This window comes from Crocuta crocuta, unplaced genomic scaffold, assembly GCF_008692635.1.
Source record: "Crocuta crocuta isolate KB4526 unplaced genomic scaffold, BGI_CrCroc_1.0 scaffold1070, whole genome shotgun sequence".
Taxonomy (NCBI): domain Eukaryota; kingdom Metazoa; phylum Chordata; class Mammalia; order Carnivora; family Hyaenidae; genus Crocuta; species Crocuta crocuta.
The window spans coordinates 271,092-293,548 of record NW_027531291.1 but is presented as its reverse complement, the minus strand read 5'-3'; the positions used below and the strand labels follow the sequence as shown (position 1 = coordinate 293,548).

The following is a 22,457-nucleotide window of genomic DNA, read 5'->3' as shown; positions in this document are numbered from 1 at the left end:
GACAGGCTGATTGCTATAGGTGCCTCAGACTCTAATTGGCTGAGGCACCAAAGCATGGAAACACTCCATTAACAAGCAGATTTACAGACATAAAGTCAACTGTGGAAGAAGAAAATAACTATAGGGTCATCTGTGGGGTCTGGGGTAGCCTCACCATCATGCCAAAGCATATTTGGAATTCTTTTGGATTACTATGCCCACCTTAATTTAGGCTTGGAAGTTTAAATATGATACTAACGGAGTGAGGGGTGAGGATGAAAAAAACAGTGGACTGGCCATACAAGGGTGATTTGCTACCTGAAACCTGAAGGCTCCGGTGTCTGGACCTAGTTATTTTAGGTTAAAAAGAATTCAGGGGAAAGAGCACGGAGTCCTCGTCCCACATCTGTCCAAACCAGCTGTGCAACCCCAAGTAAATCTTTCTGGACCAGAGATTCCTAATATCTAAAATAAGATGGGAATTAGCAGCCCTCAATATCTTCCTGCTAGTCCAACTGCATCGATAAACCAGGGGTCACCCATCTTCCGGAAAGGGCACTGACAACCCGAAGCAGTCCTGAGGCTGCGAACCATCTTTGTTTTCTACTCGTCTTCCTTAGCCCTGGGGGATGGGCTGCGCCTAAAGCATCACCACCTGTATGGCTCACGCCCTGCGGGGCTTCCCTGAGCTTCCTCCGCCTGCCCTGTACGCGCTCCCCACGCGCTCCCCACGCGCTCCCCTCGCCCTCCACGCCCCACTCCCTCGACTCCCTCGACCATCTCCGCCGCCTGGGCCCGCCCCCTCCGCCAGGCGCCAGCCCGCGGAGCGCCGATCGGCTCGATGAGCGGGGGCGCAGCTGCGGCGAAGCGGCCGACGCCGGGTCCGCGCCCACTCTTACCCCCCTGCCCGCTTTCTTTCTGCGCTTCACTTTCCTACCCCCGCCCTCCCAGCGCTGTCGGTCCGGAGAGCTGCCCGGAGCTCCCTGGGAGACTCAGGTACTGGCGCCGGCGGTCCCGACGGGAGGGACAGATTTGAGGAGGAAGGAAACGGAGACGACGCCCCTGTCGGTCGCCTACCAACGTCCGCGTAGGGCGGCGAGATCCGCCTGGGGCCTGGGGAAATGCTAACTTCGGGCCAGGTGTCGTGGAGGATTACGACCTGGACGGGGGTGTGCGGAAGGGAGGGGCGGTTGAGGGGGAGAAAAATGGCAATTGAAGGGTGCGCTGGGAGATGCAAAGGGAACAGTGGAGGGCGTGGGGAGGGTTTGAGAAGAGTGGGAGTCACCCTGGAATGTGAGTGGGTATCTTGGAGTAGAAAGGAGCTAAGTTAGGAGATGATGTCGGGGGACGAGGCCTGGTGCGACAGATGGGGGGGGGCGGAGGAGGTGGGGGGAAAGACAGTCAACCGAGCTACTTGCTGGAGGGGATGGATTTATTTCATTATTTAAAGTCAAGGGAGAAAGAGCGCCAACCCTGCTGTGTTTATAATGTCCAGGTGAGGTGAATCATAGTTTGACAGTTTTTGTGAATAACATCTTCAAGCTGTGCCCTTCCAAGTCACTTATTTCCGTGAAACTGCACCACTTCAAGACTGTTGATGGAGCTAAGGAAGAGGAGTCAGAAGGGAATGGAGGCCGGGAAAAGGGAAACCTCTGCCCAGATTTTCAAGCCTTGTGTGAAATAAATTACATAGGGGTTTTTGTTTTGTGCGTGAAGCAAAAAAGAGGCCAACGTTTACTAAACAAGTTAGAAGTGTGTTACATGTAAAGACATTGAATAGAAAACTGCCTCTTCAAAAATATATACAGGAAATTGTAAACGTATGGTAATGACATAAGCATATGGTGATGTGACATTTTTAAAGTGAATTATGTATTGCTGGTCCACTCTCAGTTTGAAATGCATCAGGAAAGCTCTCTTATTTACATATATCCCGAGACACAAATACCTGAATTCATGCGTAATTTTTGAAGGGAAAAATGTAGGTAGAAATATATGCCTGATTTTTGAGCATTCTTTATTTCTACTAGTTATTTGGCCCAAATCATCAGTTGCATAGTTAAGCTTGCGCCATGTTTTGCTGATGGCTTTTCTGTTGTCAGATACTGTTTTCTTGTCTTCATGAGGCTGGTCCTTGGATTATAGGACCTGATTATGAAGTTTGCTCATCATTAAACTTGTAGCTTTACTGTATATTTCATAAAGATGTAAGCCTTCCTGTTTTGGGGGTGTTAAAGCAGCCCCTTTGTTGGGTTTAAAATATAAATAACATACAAGTATAATAAAAAGAAAAGCTCAGATTTTTCACTTGCTTCCTGTTTTTTTCCTGGATTCTTTAATATTTCTGTGTGAATGAACTATTCTGAAAGCAAAGTATTAGGAATAAAATGGTCCAGATGTGTGTGACAGATATATTATGGGATGAACTCTAGAGATGTTCCTTAGGTAGTAAGTGGTTAAGTTTCTGATTTAGAAGCATTTCTTATCAAAGAAAAGTGTATCAATTTGTTTTGATAAGACACCGACTTAAAATATTACTTTTATTTAAAATATTTTTATTTGGTTTATGAAACTGGACTCTGGGCTTTTATATAATAGTAACTAGCAAACTGGTGCCTAATTATCCTTAAAGATCTTAAAGGTGTGTTCTTCTCATGGAAGGGGAAAGAGGGCTTCTGGGTTCTTATAGGGAAGTGGTCTTTCTAGAACAGAACTGTGTAACTTGATAGGCAGCTAATTGAATAAATATTAAAGGTGATCGTGCATAGCCTTTGGTTAATTTGGGCCTCTGTGTCTACTGTTTCAATCGGTAGAGCGAATATTAGTTACTTACCTTTGCTAAATTCTCTTTTAGTTTCTTAGTGCCTACTTTAAAGGAGGATCATATAGACTAAAGAAAAATACATATAAATCACTGAGCACAGTGCATACCACATAGTAAAAATTCAGTACCTTAGCTATTAGCTATTCTCATCTTTTATCCATCTTCTAATCCAAGATACTGAAAACTCCTGTTTGCGTGTCAGTTTTTTCTTAAGAAAATTTGAATAAGCTGCACTCTCAAGAATTTTCTTGGAAAACCACAATGCATATTCGCATATGAAAAGCTGTGAAACTTTCTGTAGGAAAAGAAGAAAATAAAACTGTAACCAACAAAACAGCATCCTGGCTGTTTAACCCAGTATTTAATAAACTTATCCCTTTTCTTGAAGCCTAGTGCTGTGCTTTAGAATAGGGTGTTATAACTTACAGAATGTTTTTGCATGAGTTATCTGATCATGCCAACTCCATGCAGAATCCTAGAAATCAGTATTTTACACATGAAACTGAATCACGGTTTAATCAGCTAACAAAAAATGAGAGAACTAGGAGTGTTCTGTCTTCTAATTTCACATTAAAATCTTAAAGCATTTAATACCTCATTTTCTCCACAAATTTTCCCCCCTCCTAGGCAATCTGCTCTTTCATTTTATAAAACCTTTCACTAGGGGCACCTAGGTGGTTCAGTTGGTTAGGTGCCCAAGTCTTGATTTCAGCTCAGGTCATGATCTCTCAGTGCCTGAAATCAGGCCCCGAGTTGGACTCTGCAGTGACAGCAAGGAGCCTGCTTAGGATTCTCTCTCTCCCTCTGTCTCTGTCCCTTCCCCGCTTGCACATGTGCTCTCTCTCTCAAAATAAATAGACCTTTAAAAAAAAAAAAACCTTTCACTGATTTTTACATCCACTTTCTCACAGTTTTTAACTGTTTTTTTTATGTATCAAGGCCTGGCATGGAGGACAGGGTCGCCCAGGATGAGGCGGGTGGGAAGGCAGGTTGAATTTAGAGAAGTCAGGAGGCTCCATCATACAAGGCCTTGAACACCATTTAAATACTTTAGCTCACACACCCCCAAGTCTCAAATCTGATGACATGCATTTTCTCTTTAAGGTGGTGAATATTCTGCTGGGAAACAGAAGAGTACTTCTTGAGTAAAAAGTATGCCTCCCAAGTTCAAGCGCCACCTAAATGATGATGATGTCACTGGTTCTGTGAAAAGTGAAAGGGTAAGTTCAGAATCTTCAGTTTTTAAACAAATTCAAAATATGTTTTCATTCCTTTTGTAAATAATTTGTTTTAGAAAAATCTTAAGTTTATGGCTATATTCTACTTTATATTTTTTTCTTCATAGTAAATATTTAAAAGTGTATGTTCCTTAGATTGGTGACTCATTTGAATTCTGTATCCATTACTGATCAAATAATCATAGCTTCTTTCTAGTCTTTCAAAGAGAATGTTCTACAAATACAGGGGATCTTTTTCAGAACTCTGGGCCAAAATTGGTTGGAATTCAGAATTTTTCCGATTTTAGAAAGGTAGTTAAGTACCTATTATATAAAGCCTTTTTAGTGTCTAGAGCAGCGCCTCCAGGTATATTAGTATTTCTCTGAGAAATGTCTGATTATTCTAAGTATGTAAGTAAAGCTAACATCAATTCAGGTCAGGTTTTCCTCCAAATGAGTTTTGGCTCTCAACTTACAAAACCTCCTAGTTTTTAGAACTTTTTATTTTTGAAATTACAGATAAAAAATTCTTGTTCTATAACTGTCTCAGAATAGTTTTTATATAATTTTAAATTTCCTATTCCAGAACATTCTGTGCAGATGTGTATAAATCTAGAAATTAGGCAGAATTTTGGAAGACAGCATTTGATATGAATGTTGTAGATAGGTTACTTTTAGAATAAGTACTCACTAAATTTTTATTAGGGAAGGAATTAGTGACATTATTTTTTATCCAGCAACCTGAAGCCCTTGCTCACCTCCTGTCTTATTGTTGTTCCTTCATTTACTGATTCATTTATTGACCACCTGCTATTGTGCTAAAAACTGGAGGACCTGGTCTCTGCCCATTTAGAGCTCATAGTCTACTTGACTTCATTTTACACGTTCCTTTTTCGTACAAGCTCTGAACCTCCTACTATTCACTCTGCCCAACATCTTACAATTTAAAAGTATCTTTTAGTACAGTACAGGAAATGTGTCTTCCCTTTGTTCTAACTTTCTGTAGTTTGTTTTTTACTTGAAGGAGGTACAGTCCACCAATAGACTAATTGCTGGTCAAGTTTTTAAACTAAGCTTTATATATACACTTAAAATTATAACATAGAGTATCAGTTAGTTCCACCTCTAAGACTGTAGCTATGGCACTTTCTCTCTCTGTTGTTGGTTTGTTACTACTATGATTTGTTGTAAAAATAGGATATTGATTCAGAGTCTGTGTCTCCCTCTCTCTCTGACCCTCCAATGCTCACGCTGTCTCTCTCTCTCCTAGAAAGAAATAAAAATATTAAAAAAGAAAATAGAATATTGAACTAGAATTGAACAAAATTGGCTATTTAAATAGAGACCTCCTTTTGAATATTTATCAGATGGTGAATTTAATAGCTGGTTCTAATAATCTGTTTTACTTTTTAAAAATTTAAAGTTTTATTACACTTGCCCATTCCACTTTTTTTAGTAACAGCTTTATTGAGGTAAAATTCATATGCCATACAATTCATTCTTAAAGTGTACAACTCAATGGTTTTTAGTATATTCGCAGAATTATGCAGCTATCACCATAATCAATTTTGGGACACAGTCATAATTCCAAAAAGAAACCCTGTACAGTCATCCCCAATCTTTTCATCCCCTCAACCCTGCAACTACCAATCTATAGATTTGTCTACCGTGGACATTTTATATATGAAACCATATAGTATATTGTCTTTTGTAATTGGCTTTTTGGACTTAAATCATAATGTTTTTGAAGTTCATCCATATTGTAACATGTGTCAGTATTTCATTCCTTTTTATTGCTGAATAGTATTCTGTTATATGGATATATCACATTTACCTGTTCATCACTTGATGGACATTTGGGTTTTTTGGGTTTTTTTTTTTAATATTAAGGACTTTTTGCATACTGCTTTCGGCTCTTGGCTATTTGACTATTAATAGCATTGTTAATGAAATGATGCTCAATGTCACTCATCATCAAGGAAATACAAATCAAAACCACACTGAGATACCACCTCATGCTGGTCAGAGTGGCTAAAATGAACAAATCAGACTATAGAGGCTGGCGAGGATGTGGAGAAACAGGAACCCTTTGGCACTGCTGGTGGGAATGCAACCTGGTGCAGCCACTCTGGAAGACAGTGTGGAGGTTCCTCAAAAAATTAAAAATAGAACTCCCCTATGACCCAGCAATAGCACTGCTAGGAATTTACCCAAGGGATACAGAAATGCTGAGGCATAGGAGCACATGTACCCCAATGTTTATAGCAGCACTTTCAACAATAGCCAATTTATGGAAAGAGCCTAAATGTCCATCAACTGACAAACAGATAAAGAAGATGTGGTTTATATATACAATGGAATACTACTTGGCAATGAGAAAGAATGAAATCTGGCCATTTGCAGCAACATGGGTGGAACTGGAGGGTATTTTGCTGAGTGAAATAAGTCAGTCAGAGAAGGACAGATCCCATGTGTTCTCATTCATATGTGGATCTTGAGAAACTTAACAGAAGACCATGAGGGAAGGGAAGGGGAGAAAGTCAGAGAGAAGGAGGCAAACCATAAGAGACTCTTAAATACTGAGACCAAACTGAGGGTTGGTGGGGGATGGAGGAAAGAGGAAAGTGGGTAATGGGCATTGAGGAGGGCTCTTGTTGGGATGAGCACTGGGTGTTGTATGGAAACCAATTTGACAGTAAATTATATTAAAAAAAAAAATAGCCGTGTTACAAACGTTCATGTACAAGTTTTTGTGTGAACATGTTTTCAGTTCTCTTGTGTGAATACCTAGGAGTGTAATTGTTGGGTATTATAGTAACTCTCTTCAACCTTTGAAGAATTGTCAAATTGTTTCCCAGAGTGGCTGCACAATTTTACATTCCCACCAGCAGTGTAAGTGGATTCCAGTTTCTCTGCATTTCTCCTTCCAACCCGTTCCTCCTCACCACCAATTTCTCCTCATTAACACTTGCTATTATCTGCCTAGTGGGTGTGAAGTGTTTTCCCATTATGTCCCTTTTTTTTTTTTTAATAGTGTCTCACTAGCACTTGTGTTTGTTCAGTGAATGGGTATAAGGACATTGGTTTTCGTGTGTGTTTCTCATAGTACAACTATAATAAATACATTTTATCATTGGTGTCATTATTTTTTATGGCACATAAACTGTTTCATAAATATAGTGACTGTTAAACTTACTGGCTAGAACAGCATTTAAGAAATATTTGTTGAAGGAATTATAACTAATTATAATTAATTAATAATAGATGAAGATGTTGAAGTATATCCCTGACTATTACTGACTTTGAACATTTTTTTATGTGGTCCCTGGCCATTTCTTCTTCTGTCTGGAATTGCCTATTTCTCTCCATTGACTATTTTTCTCTCCCTTGACAGCTTTTTCTTACTGGTTCCTCAGAGCTCTTTACATAACATAGACATCCTACCTTTTCTGAAAGTATGCTGCAGATTTTTTTTGCCCAATCTGTTACTTGCCAGTTAACCTTGTTTATGATGTCTTCTGTTTTTCGTGTTTAACGGATTTATGTTATCATATCCATGAATCTTTTTCCTTAAAGCTTCTGGGGTTGTGTATTGCTTAGGAATAATTCACCCTTCTTAAGAGTTAAATACTTATTTCATATATATTCAGTTTTTGTGATTTCATAAATAAATGAGTTACATAAATAATGCATTTTTCCTTTAAGTGCTGCATTGACCCATAACTTACAGATCTCGTTCTCTAGTGTTCCCAGGGTCACTTATTCCTAAATAGTCTGTTAAATTTCCATTAACATTTTAATGTGTCAATTAAAAGAGTGTTTTAAATTTTTCTTGTTACTTTTTTTTTAAGTTTATTTACTTATTTTTGAGAGAGAGCGCATGAGTTGGGTAGAGAGAGAGAGGGAGAGAGAATTCCAAGCAGGCTCTGTGCTCGAACACATGAACCATGAGATCATGACCTGAGCCAAGATCAAGAGTCGGACATTTAATTGGCTGAGCCACCCGGATGCCCCTTCTGTTACCTGTTTTAATTTCTACTGCATTATGCCCAGAGAATGTGACCTATGTAGTTTGTAGTTTTGGGAATTTATTAAAATTCTTTTGTGGCTTATCTGTTTTGTGGCTGCTTGAAATTAAAATTTGCTAAATATAAAATTCTAGATTATTGTTTGTCTTAGTTTCTCTCTCTCTGAAGGGTATGTTAAGTCTTCCCTATGATTTTGAGTGAATCCATTTCTTTATAATTTGAGCAGCTTTTGCTTTATATATTTTGAAACTATGTTGTTATATATAAACATTCATTGCTATTAAATCTTTTTGGTGGGCTATGCATTTTATCATTGCAAAATCTTATTTGATTGGTTAATGCTTTTTTTCCTAAATTTGTCTTTGTATTAATATTGCCAACTCTAACATTCTTTTTGTTAGAATTTGCTGATATATTTTTTTCCCACCTCTTCTTTTCATCCTTTATTTGAGATTTGCTTTAGATGACTTTTTTGTAAACAGATATTGGCTGGAATTTTTGAACTCTAATCACATGTAGTTTTTATTTTTAATAGGAACATTCATGCCATTCACATTTGTCATGACAGCTAACATATTTGGGCTTCTTCTGTACTAGCCTCTGCTGCCGGTGAATGCCCTTCCCCCTGATCTTTGGTTGGCCCTTTGTTATCATTTGGATCTCAGCTTAAGTTTCACTTCTTGAGAGTGATTTTCCATGACAACCTAATCTAATTTAGTCACCCTGTCACTTTCTATCCTATCCCTGTTTCAGTTTTCTGCATAGCATTTGTTACCATCAAGTACTTTTCTGTGAGAGCTCAGACCTTGCCTGTCTTGTTCAAAGCTGGTCTGGGTAACTAGAACGGTGCCTAACACACAGAAGACACTCAAACGTATTTATTAAAAGAATACTGAATACATCCCATTTTCATTTTTTTCTCTCTGTGATATGTTTATATTATTATACATAGATGATTATATTTCATATGTTTTTGCTCTCTCCCCTGACTCCTTTGGCAGATTGATTGTTTTTCCTCATCTTCTCCCTGACCCCAGTACCACTGGGCAGCTTAAAGTATCCTTTTGGGTCACCTGGGTGGCTCAGTTGGATAGGCGGCCAACTCTGGCTCAGGTCATGATCTCACAGTTTGTGAGTTCAAGCCCCGCGTCGGGCTTTGTGCTGACAGCTCAGAGCCTGGAGCCTGCTTTGGATTCTGTGTCTCCCTCTCTCTCAGCCCCTCCTCCACTCATGCTCTGCCTGCCTCTCTCTATCTCAAAAATAAATATAAAAAAAAAATAATAAAAATAAAGAAATAAAAGTATCCTTCCTTTCTCCCTTTGTCCCTCTCTCTTTTTTGTTATTAACTTTATTTTTACAGCGATGTTTAAATCTGTGTTCACTGTCAACTTACCAAACACCATGTCCCATTGTTGAACCTCCTCATTCTGGCCACTTTCCCATCCTCCACTCATCTCTCCAGCAGGTGCAACTGTTATGTTACTTCCTTGCTTCACTCTTCCACTCCCAGCTTCTAGCTTTTGTTAAAATGGTTTGGGGCTCTTTTAAAGTTTCTCCTTATATTATGTCTTTTCTTTTTCAGTAGCTATAAGTAGTTCACAGTCACAGTACCGTCATTTATTCAGAATTGACCACAAATTTCATTAGTTTCATTGATTGTATCAGTCTCTATCTTAGAATCTTTGTTCTGATTTAATTGGGTTTTTTTGTTTGTTTGTTTTTTGTTTTTTGAACTGGTGTAATTCCTTGAGTAATTTTCCCAGAAAAGGCAATAGATGGTGTATTTGTTTCCTATTGCTGTTGTAACCAATTACCATAAACTCAAAACAACACACATCTATTATCTTCTAGTTCTGGTGACTGGAAGTCCAAAGTGGGTCTTCCTGGGCTAAAATCAAGGGTCTGGCCAGGCTGTGTTCCTTCTGCAGGCTCTAAGGGAGAATCTGTTTCCTTGTCTTTGCCAACTTCTAGAGGTGCCTGTCCTCTTTGGCTCATGCTCCTCCCACTGTCGTTAAAGCCAACAGTATACCATCTTCTACCCCTTCCCTCTCCCTACTCCTCTCTCTCTCTTTTCACTCTCTCTGGCACTTCTGTCTCCCTCTTTTAAGAACTCTTGGGGTTATGTTGGGCCTGTTGATCTTCTCATCTCAGTCACACCTGCAGATCCCTTTTAGCATGTGGAAACAGTTGCAGTTTTCCGTCTTGGGGAGTTACTGTTCTGCCTACAAGTTGTGTACAAGTTGTGTACTGTTGAAGTTCTATGCAGGAAAGTCTGGTTGTTGTTGTTCTTAGCTTTCTTTTGGAACTTAATATCTTCCCCTTTTGGGGAGAAGATGAGATCATCCTCATTTTAAGGAAAATAGTTGCATCTTGTAAAAGTATAAAGTGGTTTTTGTTTAGAAGTTCATATATTTGTAGGGTTGTGAACTGCAAAGGCAGTAGGTGGACTGTATCAGTTCTTAAACCCTTGTGTCTCAGCTCCACACCTGTCCTTTGCACTCTTCTGTCTGATGCTAGAGTTGGACTCAGCAACTGCATTTCTCCTTGGCCACATGGCTTCCTATTAGGTTCTGCTGGTGGAGAGAGACTGGAAAGCAGGGGAAGGGAAGAGGGACTTCATTCCTTCCTGACTGCCTGCAGTTCCTTATTTCCATGCTGGCCCCAGTGACCTTTCTACCGTGTTGTCAGTCATGGGATTCTGGTATTATGAGCATTTTCTTTGGAAAGTTGGCAAATGTGGTTTTGTCTTTCAGCTTACAATGAAGCACATGTAATCACTCTTCCCCTAGGGTTAAGAAATTTCAGGATAATAGAACTTTCATTACTCCTCCCTGACAGTTTGCAAGCCTTCTGAATCTGAAAACTCAAATCTTTATTTTTCTTTTTTTGACAGAGAAATCTTTTGGAAGATGATTCAGATGAAGAAGAAGACTTTTTTCTGTAAGTTTTTTTAAATAGCTTTATTGGAATACAATTAACATCCAATAAAATGCATATAGAGTGTATTATATGATGTTTGGTACATGTACTATACATCTGTGAAATCATCACCAAAATCAAGTAATCAACATAACCATCACCTCTGAAATTTCCTCATACACCTTGTAATCTGTCACTCTCCCAATCCCCAGACAACCACTGGTCTACTTTCTGTCACCATAGTTTGTATTTTCTAAAATTTTTTAAATAAATGGTATCTTACAGGATGCCTTTTTTTTTTTTTTACTGGCTTCATTCACTTTGCATAATTATTTTGAGATTCCTCCATGTGTCACATGTATCGATAGTTATGAATGTACTGCAGGTCATTCATCTATTTTTGGGTATCTGTGGTGTTTATAGTTTTAGCTATTGTGAATAGAGCTGCTGTAAGCATCTGTGTGCAAGTTTTTGTGTGGATTGATGCTTTCAATTCTCTTGGGAAAATACTTAGGAGTTAGCTGAGTGGCTAGTATATTTTCATATCTGTTTTCCAAAGTGGTGCACCATTTTATATTCCCACCAAAATCACTTAGGAGTAGTTGCTCTAAATCCAAATCAGTACTATAGTCAGTTTTTAAATCTTAGCCATTCTTATGGATGTGTAGTGGTATCTCATTCTAGTTTTAATTTGCATTTCCCTAATGAAAGTCATATTAGACCTCTTTTTATGTATTTGCCATCCTTGTATCTTCTTAGATTAAATACATGTTAAAACCTTTTGTCCAGTTCTAAATTCGTCTTTTTATGTAGTTGTTTATGTATTCAAGATACAAGTTCTTTGTCAGATATGTTTTACAGATCTTTACTTTTCATCTGTAACTTAATCTTTTCATTTTCATAATAGTATCTTTTAAAGATCAAAGTGTTGATTTTGATGAAATCAGTTTATTACATTTTCTTCTTTTATTTTTGCTAATTTAAGAAATCTTTGCCATGTTAACTAAGATTTTCTCCTATATTTTCTTTTTTTTTTAATTTTTAAAAATGTTTATTTTGAGAGAGAGACAGAGAGAGAGAGTGCATGAACATAGGAGGGGCAGAGAAAGAGAAGGAGAGAGATAATCTGAAGCAGGTTTCATGCTGTCAGCAGAGTCCAGAGCGGGGTTGATCCCAGCAACCATTAGATTGAGTCCTGAGCCAAAACCAGGAGATGGATGCTTAACTGACTGAGCCACCCAGGCGTCCCCTTCTGTGTTTTCTTCTAAGAGTTTTATAGTTTTGGCTTTTACAGTTAGCTCTGTAATCTATTTCAAGTAAATTTTTATGTATGGTTGAGCTAAGGGTGGAGGATTTCTTTTTTTTTTTTTTTTTGGCATATGGCTATCCATCCAGCTGATGAAAAGATTATCTTCCTGTTGAATTGCCTTGATACTTTGTCAGTTAACTGATCTGATCAGTCATTTACAGTTCATCATTAGAAAGGGCTGTCATCATATAGGCCTGGGTTTGTACTTGCACAGTTAGTAAGGAGGACATATTGTGGCAGGAGGTTTCCCTGGAGATTGTTGTAGGCGGATATGCCCCCTGCGCCCCAACCTCCCCAGGGGGAACATTTGCCTCCCTCTTTGTTATAATGTTGCAAAGATTTTTATAGAGGTTTTTTTCCCCCTACATAAAAATATTTTATAAAAATAATTGACAGTCATGAAGCAGTATGTGACAAGATTTCTGAAGAGTCACAAAGCAATTGCCACAGTGGCAATTATGGTGAAAAGCCTTAGACCTAGAGCACTAGCTACCTGTCAGAAAGGAACTCAGTATTGAAAAGACCAGAATGATAAATAAGTGATTCTCTCAATGTCAGCAAGCTACCTTGTGAGAAACACTAACTCTTTGTACCTGCAACGTACCTGGAAGTCCACTCTCAAATAATGTTGTATCTTTTACAGAGGGCCTGACAAATAGCTAGCACACTTGCTCAAAATACAGCTTCCACACACTGTGGTTCTGTTTGGGTGTTGAAGGGGAGACAAACCAAATAAATTTTTAAAAAAGTAATCAAAATCCAGGTTTATCACCCAGCAATTTATCAACACCAAGCAATATTCACAAGAGCAGCCTAAATGTCCATTAGCAGGTGAATGCATAAGGAAAGTGTGGTATTTTGATACAATAGAATATTAGTCTTAAAAAGGAAGGACATTCTGGGGTGCCCAGGGGCTCATTCAGTTAATCATCTGACTCTTGATTTCGGCTCAGGTCATGATCTCACAGTTCTTGTGATGGAGCCCCTCATCAGGTTCTGTGCTGACTGCATGGAGCCTGCATGGGATTCTCTCTTCCTCTCTGTCTGCCCCTCCCCTGCTCATGCACACACTCTCTCTCTCCAGGTAAATGAACATTTAAAAAAAAGAAAGAAATTATGACACATGCTTACAACATGGATGAACCTCAGAGACCTTATGCTTATGCTAAGTGAAAGAAGCTGGTCACAAAAGGATAAATTTTACATGATTCCACTTATATGAAGTACCTAGAGTAGACAAATTCATGGAGACACAAAGCTGGAGGTTGCCAGGGGCTAGGAAGAGGAGGAATGGGGAGTTAGTGGTTAATTGGTAGAGAGCCTATTTTGTTTTTAAAGTAAACTCTATGCCTAACATGGGGCTCAGACTCACAACCCTGAGATCAAGAGTTCCATGCTCTACCAACTGGCTCAGCCTCCCCAATTCTTTTTTTTTTTTTTTTAATTTTTGTGATTTGTGCCTTATTCTCGATCATCAGAGGAATGGTAATTACTCATAATGGATTATCCACAAGTTTTTATTTCCAGAATATTAAAATGGATTGGTTGAAATGATATAACATTTGACTAACAAATAATAGTTTGAGAAATGTTGGTATTTTCAGACTTGGATTTCCCCTTTGTTGATAAATTTAAGAGGAGCAACAAAAAAGAGTGTTTTGAATGGATTTTTCTCTGTATCCATTTCTGATAATCAACAATTTTTATAGGCTAATTCAAAAGTGAATTTACTTTTTCTGTCTATAACTGATCAGAAAGCTATTCATAGCAACTGGCATTCTTGTTGTTATGGTATTTCAGAGTTTAGTGATTAGAACATGTGTATAACTTAGGGTTATATATACTCTACTTTCTCTGAAAGTTTTGACATTGAGAAGAATGAGATCAGTTGTGGCCAGCACTAAGTACCAGTGAAGTGCAAATGTGATTACACATCATTCGATTCCAACAAACCAATTACATGTGGTTCCTTGTGGTAAATGACTGATCCATGTTTAGAATTAAGCTTGATTGTGTTTGTGTTTTCTATTTTTTATTTTAATGTTCTCATTAATATGTACTTTGTATTTTGTTTTCAGAAGGGGACCATCTGGACCAAGATTTGGACCTAGAAATGATAAAATTAAGCAGTAAGTTCCGGAGTTACTCATTTGTTTAAGTGATTATCGTATTTCCATGTGGACCCAGGGTTGGCAGACTGGAGCCTAGGAGCCAAATCTGGTTACTGCCTATTGTTATAAATAAAGTTTTATTGGAACACAGCCATGCCTGTTTGTTTTCTTATTGCCAGTGGCTGCTTTCAAACTACAGTGGCAGATTTGACTAGCTGTGACAGAGACCTTATGGCCCACAGAATCTAAAATGTCTGCTGTCTGGATCTTTATGGAAAAAAATTTGCCGAGCCCAGATGTAGATTAACTGTAACTACTGGATTGTAAAAACCCCATAACTTTCTATTTTCACAAAGCTCCCTCTGAATCGTAGCTAAGGAAATCCAGTGCCTGTTTGTTGGTTTTCTTAACTTGATTACATTATGTCAAATGCATTTGTGCAGCATAATCTCAAGGTCAATTTTGGTTTTAAATTTGTGCTCGAGTCCCGTTTTCAGACTAATAGATGTAATATAATAGGTTTAGATTTTTAAAGTACAATATTTTTCATATCCCTCCAGAATGTTGTTATATCTATTTTTCTAATACATGTATTGATCTAAGTTTTATGGGTAATTCGTTTTCAGTTTAAACCTTTTTCTGTATATGTTGGTGGTGGTAGGTGGTGGTTAATGCTATAGTAAACGTATCTAATGTTAGAAGGTTCTGAGTCCTGACAAGAAGGGAAACAGTGAGCAGAGCAGTGAAACAGCCCTGGAAACAGACTAAGTTTTGAGTACTAACTATGGACAATAAGCTAAGCGGCCTGGATTCAGGATCTAAGGAAGGACAGCCATGCTCTAGTTCAGGATACAGTTGGCACATAGTGGGAAGAGTGCTGTAGTAGGAAATCAAGTTATTGTTAAGACTCTTGAGCTTTAGTCAGGTAGCCATTGGTATGAAAAAAAAATATCCACACTTCACCTAATCCTACCTAATGAATGGATTCAGAAATCAGAACTAGGGTTCCAACAAATTGAGGCTGGAGAGAACATTTCATTTTCTCTTACTGTCTGGCAAATTGTCCTGAATGTAACAGTCTAAAACAATACATACTTATCATGTCACGTTTTCCAGGGGTCAGGAGTTCAGTCACTGCTTAGGTGGGCCCTCTGCACAGGGTCTCACAAGCCTGAAATCAGGGTTTTACCAGGGCTGTGATCTCATTTACTGACCAAGCTCAAGTAGTGTTGACAGAATTACTTTCCTTACATTTGGGAGAAGCCACGGTATTTGCTCCTTCAAGGCGAGCAAAATGGAGTCTCTGCTGCTGCAAATTTCTGTTGGCCAGTAAAAATACAATGAACTGCATGGATTCAGGCAGTTCATAACATGTAGGCAGTAATAGAAAGAATGGCCAAACTCTCTGGGTTCTCATACACACCGAAAATGGTGATTCCAAAACTGAAGGGGCTGCATGGCGGTAATAGGAGCTGTTACCCAGGAGCCTGTTCTGCATAGTAGCTCAGCACTTTCACAGTCTGCAGACAGGCCCAGCAGAAAGTCTTCTACATCAGCAGAACCTGGGAGGCGGTGAGATGAGTGGGAGATAGCCTCTCAGCCATTCATCTTCTCATGTTCTGGGAGGATTACAAAACATTCAAGGCCATCAGGATGCCACGGCAGAGCTGGTCCTGTGCACTGAGCCAGCGTGACTTCTATATCCACCCACACAGTTCTCATACCTAAGCTGCCCTAGAGAAGAGATCCCACTGATGACACACATGTCTTTATCCTGCCCATGTGCTTGGTCTCCTCTCTGATATCCTCTGCAGAGTGAGCCTAGTACTGAGTATGGCCTGTTGAATCTTCTGAATATAATTTTCCAGCCGAACCCCAAACCACGGCTGGTTGTACAGAATGGGCATTGCAAACAAAGCATTTGTCTATGTTAGCAAATGCCAAGCGTACACACACAAATATGTATATGTACATATTAATTAGCACAGTATCTTTGGTGATCACAGAATTTTAGAAGAGGAATTGTTGAGTAAGTATAATGATCTCAGTCTCACTTAAAAGTCATCAAAATAATACATAGTAAACCTTGTGGGCACAGACTCATGAATGCTTATTTAACCAGGGCATAACTCAGTGTCTGTGCCCAAATGCCCCAAGATGGCAGAGCACACCCTACCACATAGCTTGCCCATGGACTGATACCTGGCATTAGTTGAGTTACCAAAATTGCTAGCACTGGTGAGTTTCTTTCAGCTATGTGATCACCATGTAATTCGTAACATTTTAGTACAGAGTATTCCTTGACTGCATGGGTCAGCAACATTGTTACTTTGAATTCAGTTGGCATGTTGACACCAGATTATTTGCACAAAAAATATTCAGGTGTTTGAGGGAAGATTTTTTTTGGTAAGATTTAAAATAATCACATGCCGGGGCGCCTGGGTGGCTTAGTCGGTTAAGCGTCCGACTTTCGCTTAGGTCATGATCTCACGGTTCGTGGGTTCGGGCCCCGCATCGGGCTCTGTGCTGACTGCCAGCTCAGAGCCTGGAGCCTGTTTCAGTCTGTGACTCCCTCTCTCTCTGACCCTCCCCTGCTCCCACTGTCTCTCTCTCTCTCTCCTAGAAATAAATAAAAAAACATTAAAAAATAAATAAATAAAATAATCACATGCCTGTATAAAATATATGATTCTCTTTGGAATATTTTCTTTGTTTTTAAGTTAAATAATAGCTTTATAAATGCAACTCTAGTGGATTACAGTCATTCTCTGCTTGTGGTAGGGAATTTCCTAATTATAGTCTTGGTCCAATCAGTTTAACTTTATAAAAAGGCCCCTAAGGAATGTTCTATGATGTAACAGCCATATATATATAGTTGCCAAAATGCAACAGAACTTTAAACCTTCTTTTGTCAACAGTACCTTAAAAAGCCACAAGATGGGGGTGTTAACTCTAAAAATAAATATTTTCTTTATAGAATAAGGGAAGAGTGCTTGTTGCTGAGCATTTTTTTTCTTAATGGAAGAGCACTGACATTAAGCACATGCTAAGGGTTAGTCATTGTGCTGAGTGTTTAAAAACACTGTTACATCTAATTCTCACAAGTGAGAGATGATCATCTTCATTTTAAAGGTGGGAAAATAGGCTCCAAGAGGCTTGCAACAGACTCCATGACACCGTGCAGCTTCCCTGTTGATAATTAGAATAGAGACGTTTCAGGAATACAAGTTGTGTCAGACTCTAAGGATGATTTAAGTTAACACTTGACTATCTTTTCCTTTCTGTGTGTCTTTATCCTTTCCTGGGTATGCTCTCCCTTGTGTCCTTTCTTCTACCATATGACTCTCCTTTAACTGGAAATGATATAAGTCTCCACACCCTCCTATACAAACTCATTTTTCCTTTGAGTTCTTAATTTTTTCTTTCAGTTAATGCTCATCATCTACGGACAGTTGCTCAGATTATAAGTCTAGAAGTCCTCCACCCTTTTCTTGCCCCAGCTTCTTCACCAGTGTCCAGTTAATCACTTTATGCTTGAAATACCCCTCCTCTTACCTAGAACTTTCCCACCATCAACCACCTTCATTACTCTGCCCAATTCACACTTACCCCTCAAAACTCAGTACGAGGATCTTGATGCCATCTCTCTCTGATCCAAGCTGAATTCATCTAGGCTACATGACTGGTACCATGGGCTTCCTTCTGTTGTGGCACTTAACACATGGTGGTATAATCATGGATACCAGTTTTCCCCAGTAGACTGTAATCTTTCTAAAGACTGGACTTATAACCATCACATTGGTGTCCTCAATAAATAGTATCATAATTCCTTAATAAATGTTTTTGAATGAATATTTCATTAAGATCAGAAAATATTTGTTGAATGCCTACTGGACACATTTCATATGACCTAGGAAATAAAAGGATGAGTGGGACAGTCTCTGCTTTGAAGGCATTTAAGGTGTAATGATAAGGATGGGATCAACATAAAATAAAATTAGAAAACAGTACCATAACTGCTGTGAAAATGTAAAAGATATTGTGAAATACGTTATTACTTGTTTTTTAAAAATTATCCTTTATATTAAAATAATTTTCTCCTTTATAGAAGTTGTGTTCTGGGCATGAGAACATCTTGAAATATAGAAACACAATTAAGAGATTTTCCATGATTAAATAAAGGTTTTACGATAGCTGGATTAAGAGTGTATACTAGTGGATGGTGGACTTTTTTTAATTTTTGTTTTAAAATCATGTGTAGTGTATTGAAGTCCATAGTAGTCCATGCGTAGGGCTGCGGTACATTTTATCCATTCCCACCCTGCAGTACCACCTTGCTTTAGGTTACTGTCATCTCCTGCAAATGCTGAAAGATAACTACCTGGGGAGGGGGGCGCCTGGGTGGCTCAGTCTGTTAAGCATCCGACTTCGGCTCAGGTCACGATCTCACGGTTCGTGGGTTCAAGCCCCGTGTCGGGCTCTGTGCTGACAGCCCAGATACTGGAGCCTGTTTCAGATTCTGATCTCCCTCTCTCTCTCTCTGACCCTCCCCTGCTCATGCTGTCTGTCTCTGTCAGAAATAAAAAAATTAAGAAAAAAACCTGATCCTTGAACAATAGCTGTGTTTCTGTTACAGTTCTCAGAGTTAAATAGAGACCTCTATATATACTGCCATTTTTATATCTACAGTTCTGCTGAAGTAACTGGGTATGCTTTTGCAGACTTATAACCCAAATTGTTCGCTTATTCAACAAATGTTCGTTGGATGGGTACTCTGCTCCAAGCACTGTGGCTGGTACTGGGACTGCAAAAGTGAACGAGATAGGCACGTTTTCTGCATTCATCAAGCTTAGCTTCTAGCCGGGGAAAGGCAGGAAATCAGTGTGTACTTTCACTTAGTGTAAAATGGAGAAGTGGGCTCTGAAGGTTAATGCAGGACACTCCTTGCACTTTTGAACCTAAATTGCATGAGAGCCAGAATTGTCTGCTTTCTCATTTGTCTTCCCAGTGCCTAAAGTAATACATAATGGGCTCTCATTAATTATTGGATACATTAATTAGTTGCTTAAGTATTTGTGCCCTTGTTTAGATAGGGTGAATCTCTTTACCTCTTTGTTTAGATGCTTAGGAATTGCAACAAGACATCTTAGGGATTCGGGGACTTGTTCAGATCTTTTTGGGCAGAAGAGAATTCTGCTTGTCCCAGCTTGGTTCTGCTTCAGTCTAATATTCTGCTCCAGTAGAATCTGAGGCACTGAACTCGGGGAAGCTGTGGTGACCCCTGAGTCTGTGTGTGGCTAGTCAGTGGGCATACCATAGGAGTAGCAGTGGGTGTACCATAGGAGGGAGGGACTGTCCTCACACATAGTGATTGCTCCTTGAATCTGAGACTACTTCTGAACTCACCTATGTCTAATGGGGTCTCCATTTTTATTTTAAAGCAAACTTTCTGAAGATACAGCTCTGTGATAGGGAAGTGATAGAACTCTTTTTCAAAATTACACATCCATGCCCATTGACTCACTGGGTTAGCTTGAGGGGTAGTGTGGAATAGAGGGCAGAGACAAGACATGTAGGGGGCTTTTTTAAACCTCACAATTGTGAAGTTGTGAAATTGTAATAATTGACACAATTCTTTCTTCCCCAACTAGAAACAATTGCATATCCTTATATGTGTTTTACATATATATGTACATATATATATAACATATTTATATATAATGTATAAAGAGATACATAATCCAGTGCAATTTAAACATATTTTGAGTTGTAAGAACGATGAGCCACTTTATTTCTCCTTTTAAATATTTCCTGGTATGACAATTTTATAAAGTAATTTAAAGTAATTTTCCTCTAACAGAACAGAGGAAAACTAAACACTTTAAATTACTTAACATTTCTGTGTTTGTGTACTTGAAGTTACTCCTGAGTGAGAGTAGGCAACTAAGAACCAGTTAGATTGATGAACCAAGAGGATGAACCCTGACATGGGGCTCAATATCCCAACCCTGAGACCATGACCTGAGCCAAAATCAAGAGTCAGACAGACGCTCAACCAACTGAGCCATCCAGGCACCCCGAAGATTAAATATTTATTTAGTTAGAACAGGCCCTCATCGCCTAACATAAAGAAGGAAATTATATTTTCATTTTGAAAAACAACAAAGCAATTTTTCCTTTCTGCTCTCTCTTGGCTCCTTCAAAACCTTCCCAGGTGTGCCAGTGTCTTAAACCCTATTTGTTTACAAGAAAACGAATGAGTATCCGTGTACATTTCCATTTTGGAAACCGAGTATTTTCATAAGCTGATAACATCCTAGGCAGACTCCTTTGTTAGCCTTAGGTATAAACCACAGCAGAAGTACATCATAGCTGTGTCTATGATGCCTTCCTCAGTAGCCTACTGAAAAGAAAACTGGATTATGTAGAGTCAAACTTATTTGAATAAATCTGCAGTTACTGGGCATTCTGGCAGTAAATTTAATTTGCAGGAACAGGGTTAAGAACAAAGTGTCTAAGTTAAATATTACTTTCACTTTAATTGCCTGCATATTCAAGCCCACAAATGGAAGGACATTGCTACAAAGCCTTAAATATTTATAGTTGAATAACTGAGAACTTGCTATTTTCTGTCATGATTTTCTGATGAAAGTCTCAGCAATTATAAAATTCTTAAAAGAAAAAATAATTCTTAAATCTTTCTTTTAAACTAGTGTTCAGAATCAGGTGGATGAAGTTATTGATGTCATGCAAGAAAATATTACAAAGGTAATTGAAAGAGGGGAGAGACTAGATGAACTACAGGACAAATCAGGTACTTCATATGTTTCTTGATATTATGAATCTGTGTTTTGATAGTTTCTTTCTCCTCACATTTCACTAGCCAGAGTTTAGGAATCTTCATTTAGGACAATGATATTTGGTCCTTAAGTTTGTGATTTTAGCTCCCTTTACTTGAATCATCTTATTGCTTTATTTAATTGTTTGGTTGAGGATGGAAATTTTTAAAATTTATTCTTGAATAGTTAGAGTAGAAATTTTTTTGCCTTAATCTGATGCTTTTTCTGGCAGCTTAGCAACATTTCATTACTGACAAACGTTAGTCTCCCTCTGTACTTGTAACAGTTGCTGGCACGTGTTAGGTATTCAAATATTGTGTAAATGATGAAGAGCTAAATACCTGATTAATCCTGGACAGACTTGTCTAACCAAAAAACTTATTTAATCACTTTTAAAATTCATTGTTTTACTTCAAAATCTATCTCTTTTTGTATCTTTTAAGAACCTAACCTTCTCCACGTGTAGATTTTTTTTCTATAGGTGTGTCAAGTACTTGCAATTTTAAAGAGCATTTCCTTACCAGAACTCAAAATTTATGTGAAAGCATTGAGGCCCTGGGAAGACTTCTTTTAATCTTACTGTAAAAATGGATTGAGCAAACTGAGCTGTAGCCACTTTTTGTCCTCTTTCTTTTCCCCCAGCACAGATTGATTGCCAGTTTGTGGGTGGAAGAAAGGGAGGATGTCGTTTTAATGCTTAAAAGGAAATACATTTGCAGAAGTAGAAATTAATATTTTCTTGTCTTTGTGTGACTAGATAAAAGAATCCTGTTATGTCATTTAATCCTTCTCTCCATCCTCTATGTGATATAGAAAGCTTATCGGATAATGCAACTGCTTTTAGCAACAGATCCAAACAACTTCGAAGGCAAATGTGGTGGCGTGGATGCAAAGTAAGTCAGAAGACATTGGATAAGTGGCCCAGTGTCTCAGGTGGCCTTCAAGGAATAAATGGCCTCTAGATTCATAGCTCTGGGAAGGGGAGGGGCAGGGAGCAGGGACTACTACTGCCTTGCTTATATCTTCTGAACTTGGGACGTGCTGGAAGTCAGTAAATATTTGTCAAATTAATTGTTAGCTTTAGGGACAGGAATAATTAAAGGAATCAAGCAATTCCTAAAAGAGTGTCTTCATGGATTGCTTCACAGAAAGTAACACACATTTTATTAATGATTTAGCTTCTTGCAGACTTACTACCTTGTAAGAAATATAAATTTTTCATCTAATTTAT

General features: G+C 38.6%; 1 protein-coding gene across 4 annotated transcripts in view; it reads left to right on the top strand.

The window, feature by feature from the left end:
• Positions 1 to 22,457, top strand: part of VAMP4 (vesicle associated membrane protein 4) — a 48,381-nt gene that overhangs the window by 16,778 nt on the left and 9,146 nt on the right. For 3 of the 4 annotated variants that reach the window (XR_013336936.1, XM_077771495.1, XM_077771493.1), the window contains exons 1-6: positions 806 to 975; positions 3,908 to 4,023; positions 10,942 to 10,988; positions 14,355 to 14,405; positions 21,101 to 21,201; positions 22,040 to 22,119. Coding sequence is in view for 3 of the 4 variants with exons in the window: in XM_077771495.1 (XP_077627621.1) it covers positions 3,958 to 4,023; positions 10,942 to 10,988; positions 14,355 to 14,405; positions 21,101 to 21,201; positions 22,040 to 22,119 (345 nt within the window). In the remaining variant the exon portion in view is untranslated. Of the gene's footprint in view, positions 1 to 805; positions 976 to 3,907; positions 4,024 to 10,941; positions 10,989 to 14,354; positions 14,406 to 21,100; positions 21,202 to 22,039; positions 22,120 to 22,457 lie in introns of those variants that run through there. The other variant, XM_077771494.1, reaches the window with a different exon arrangement.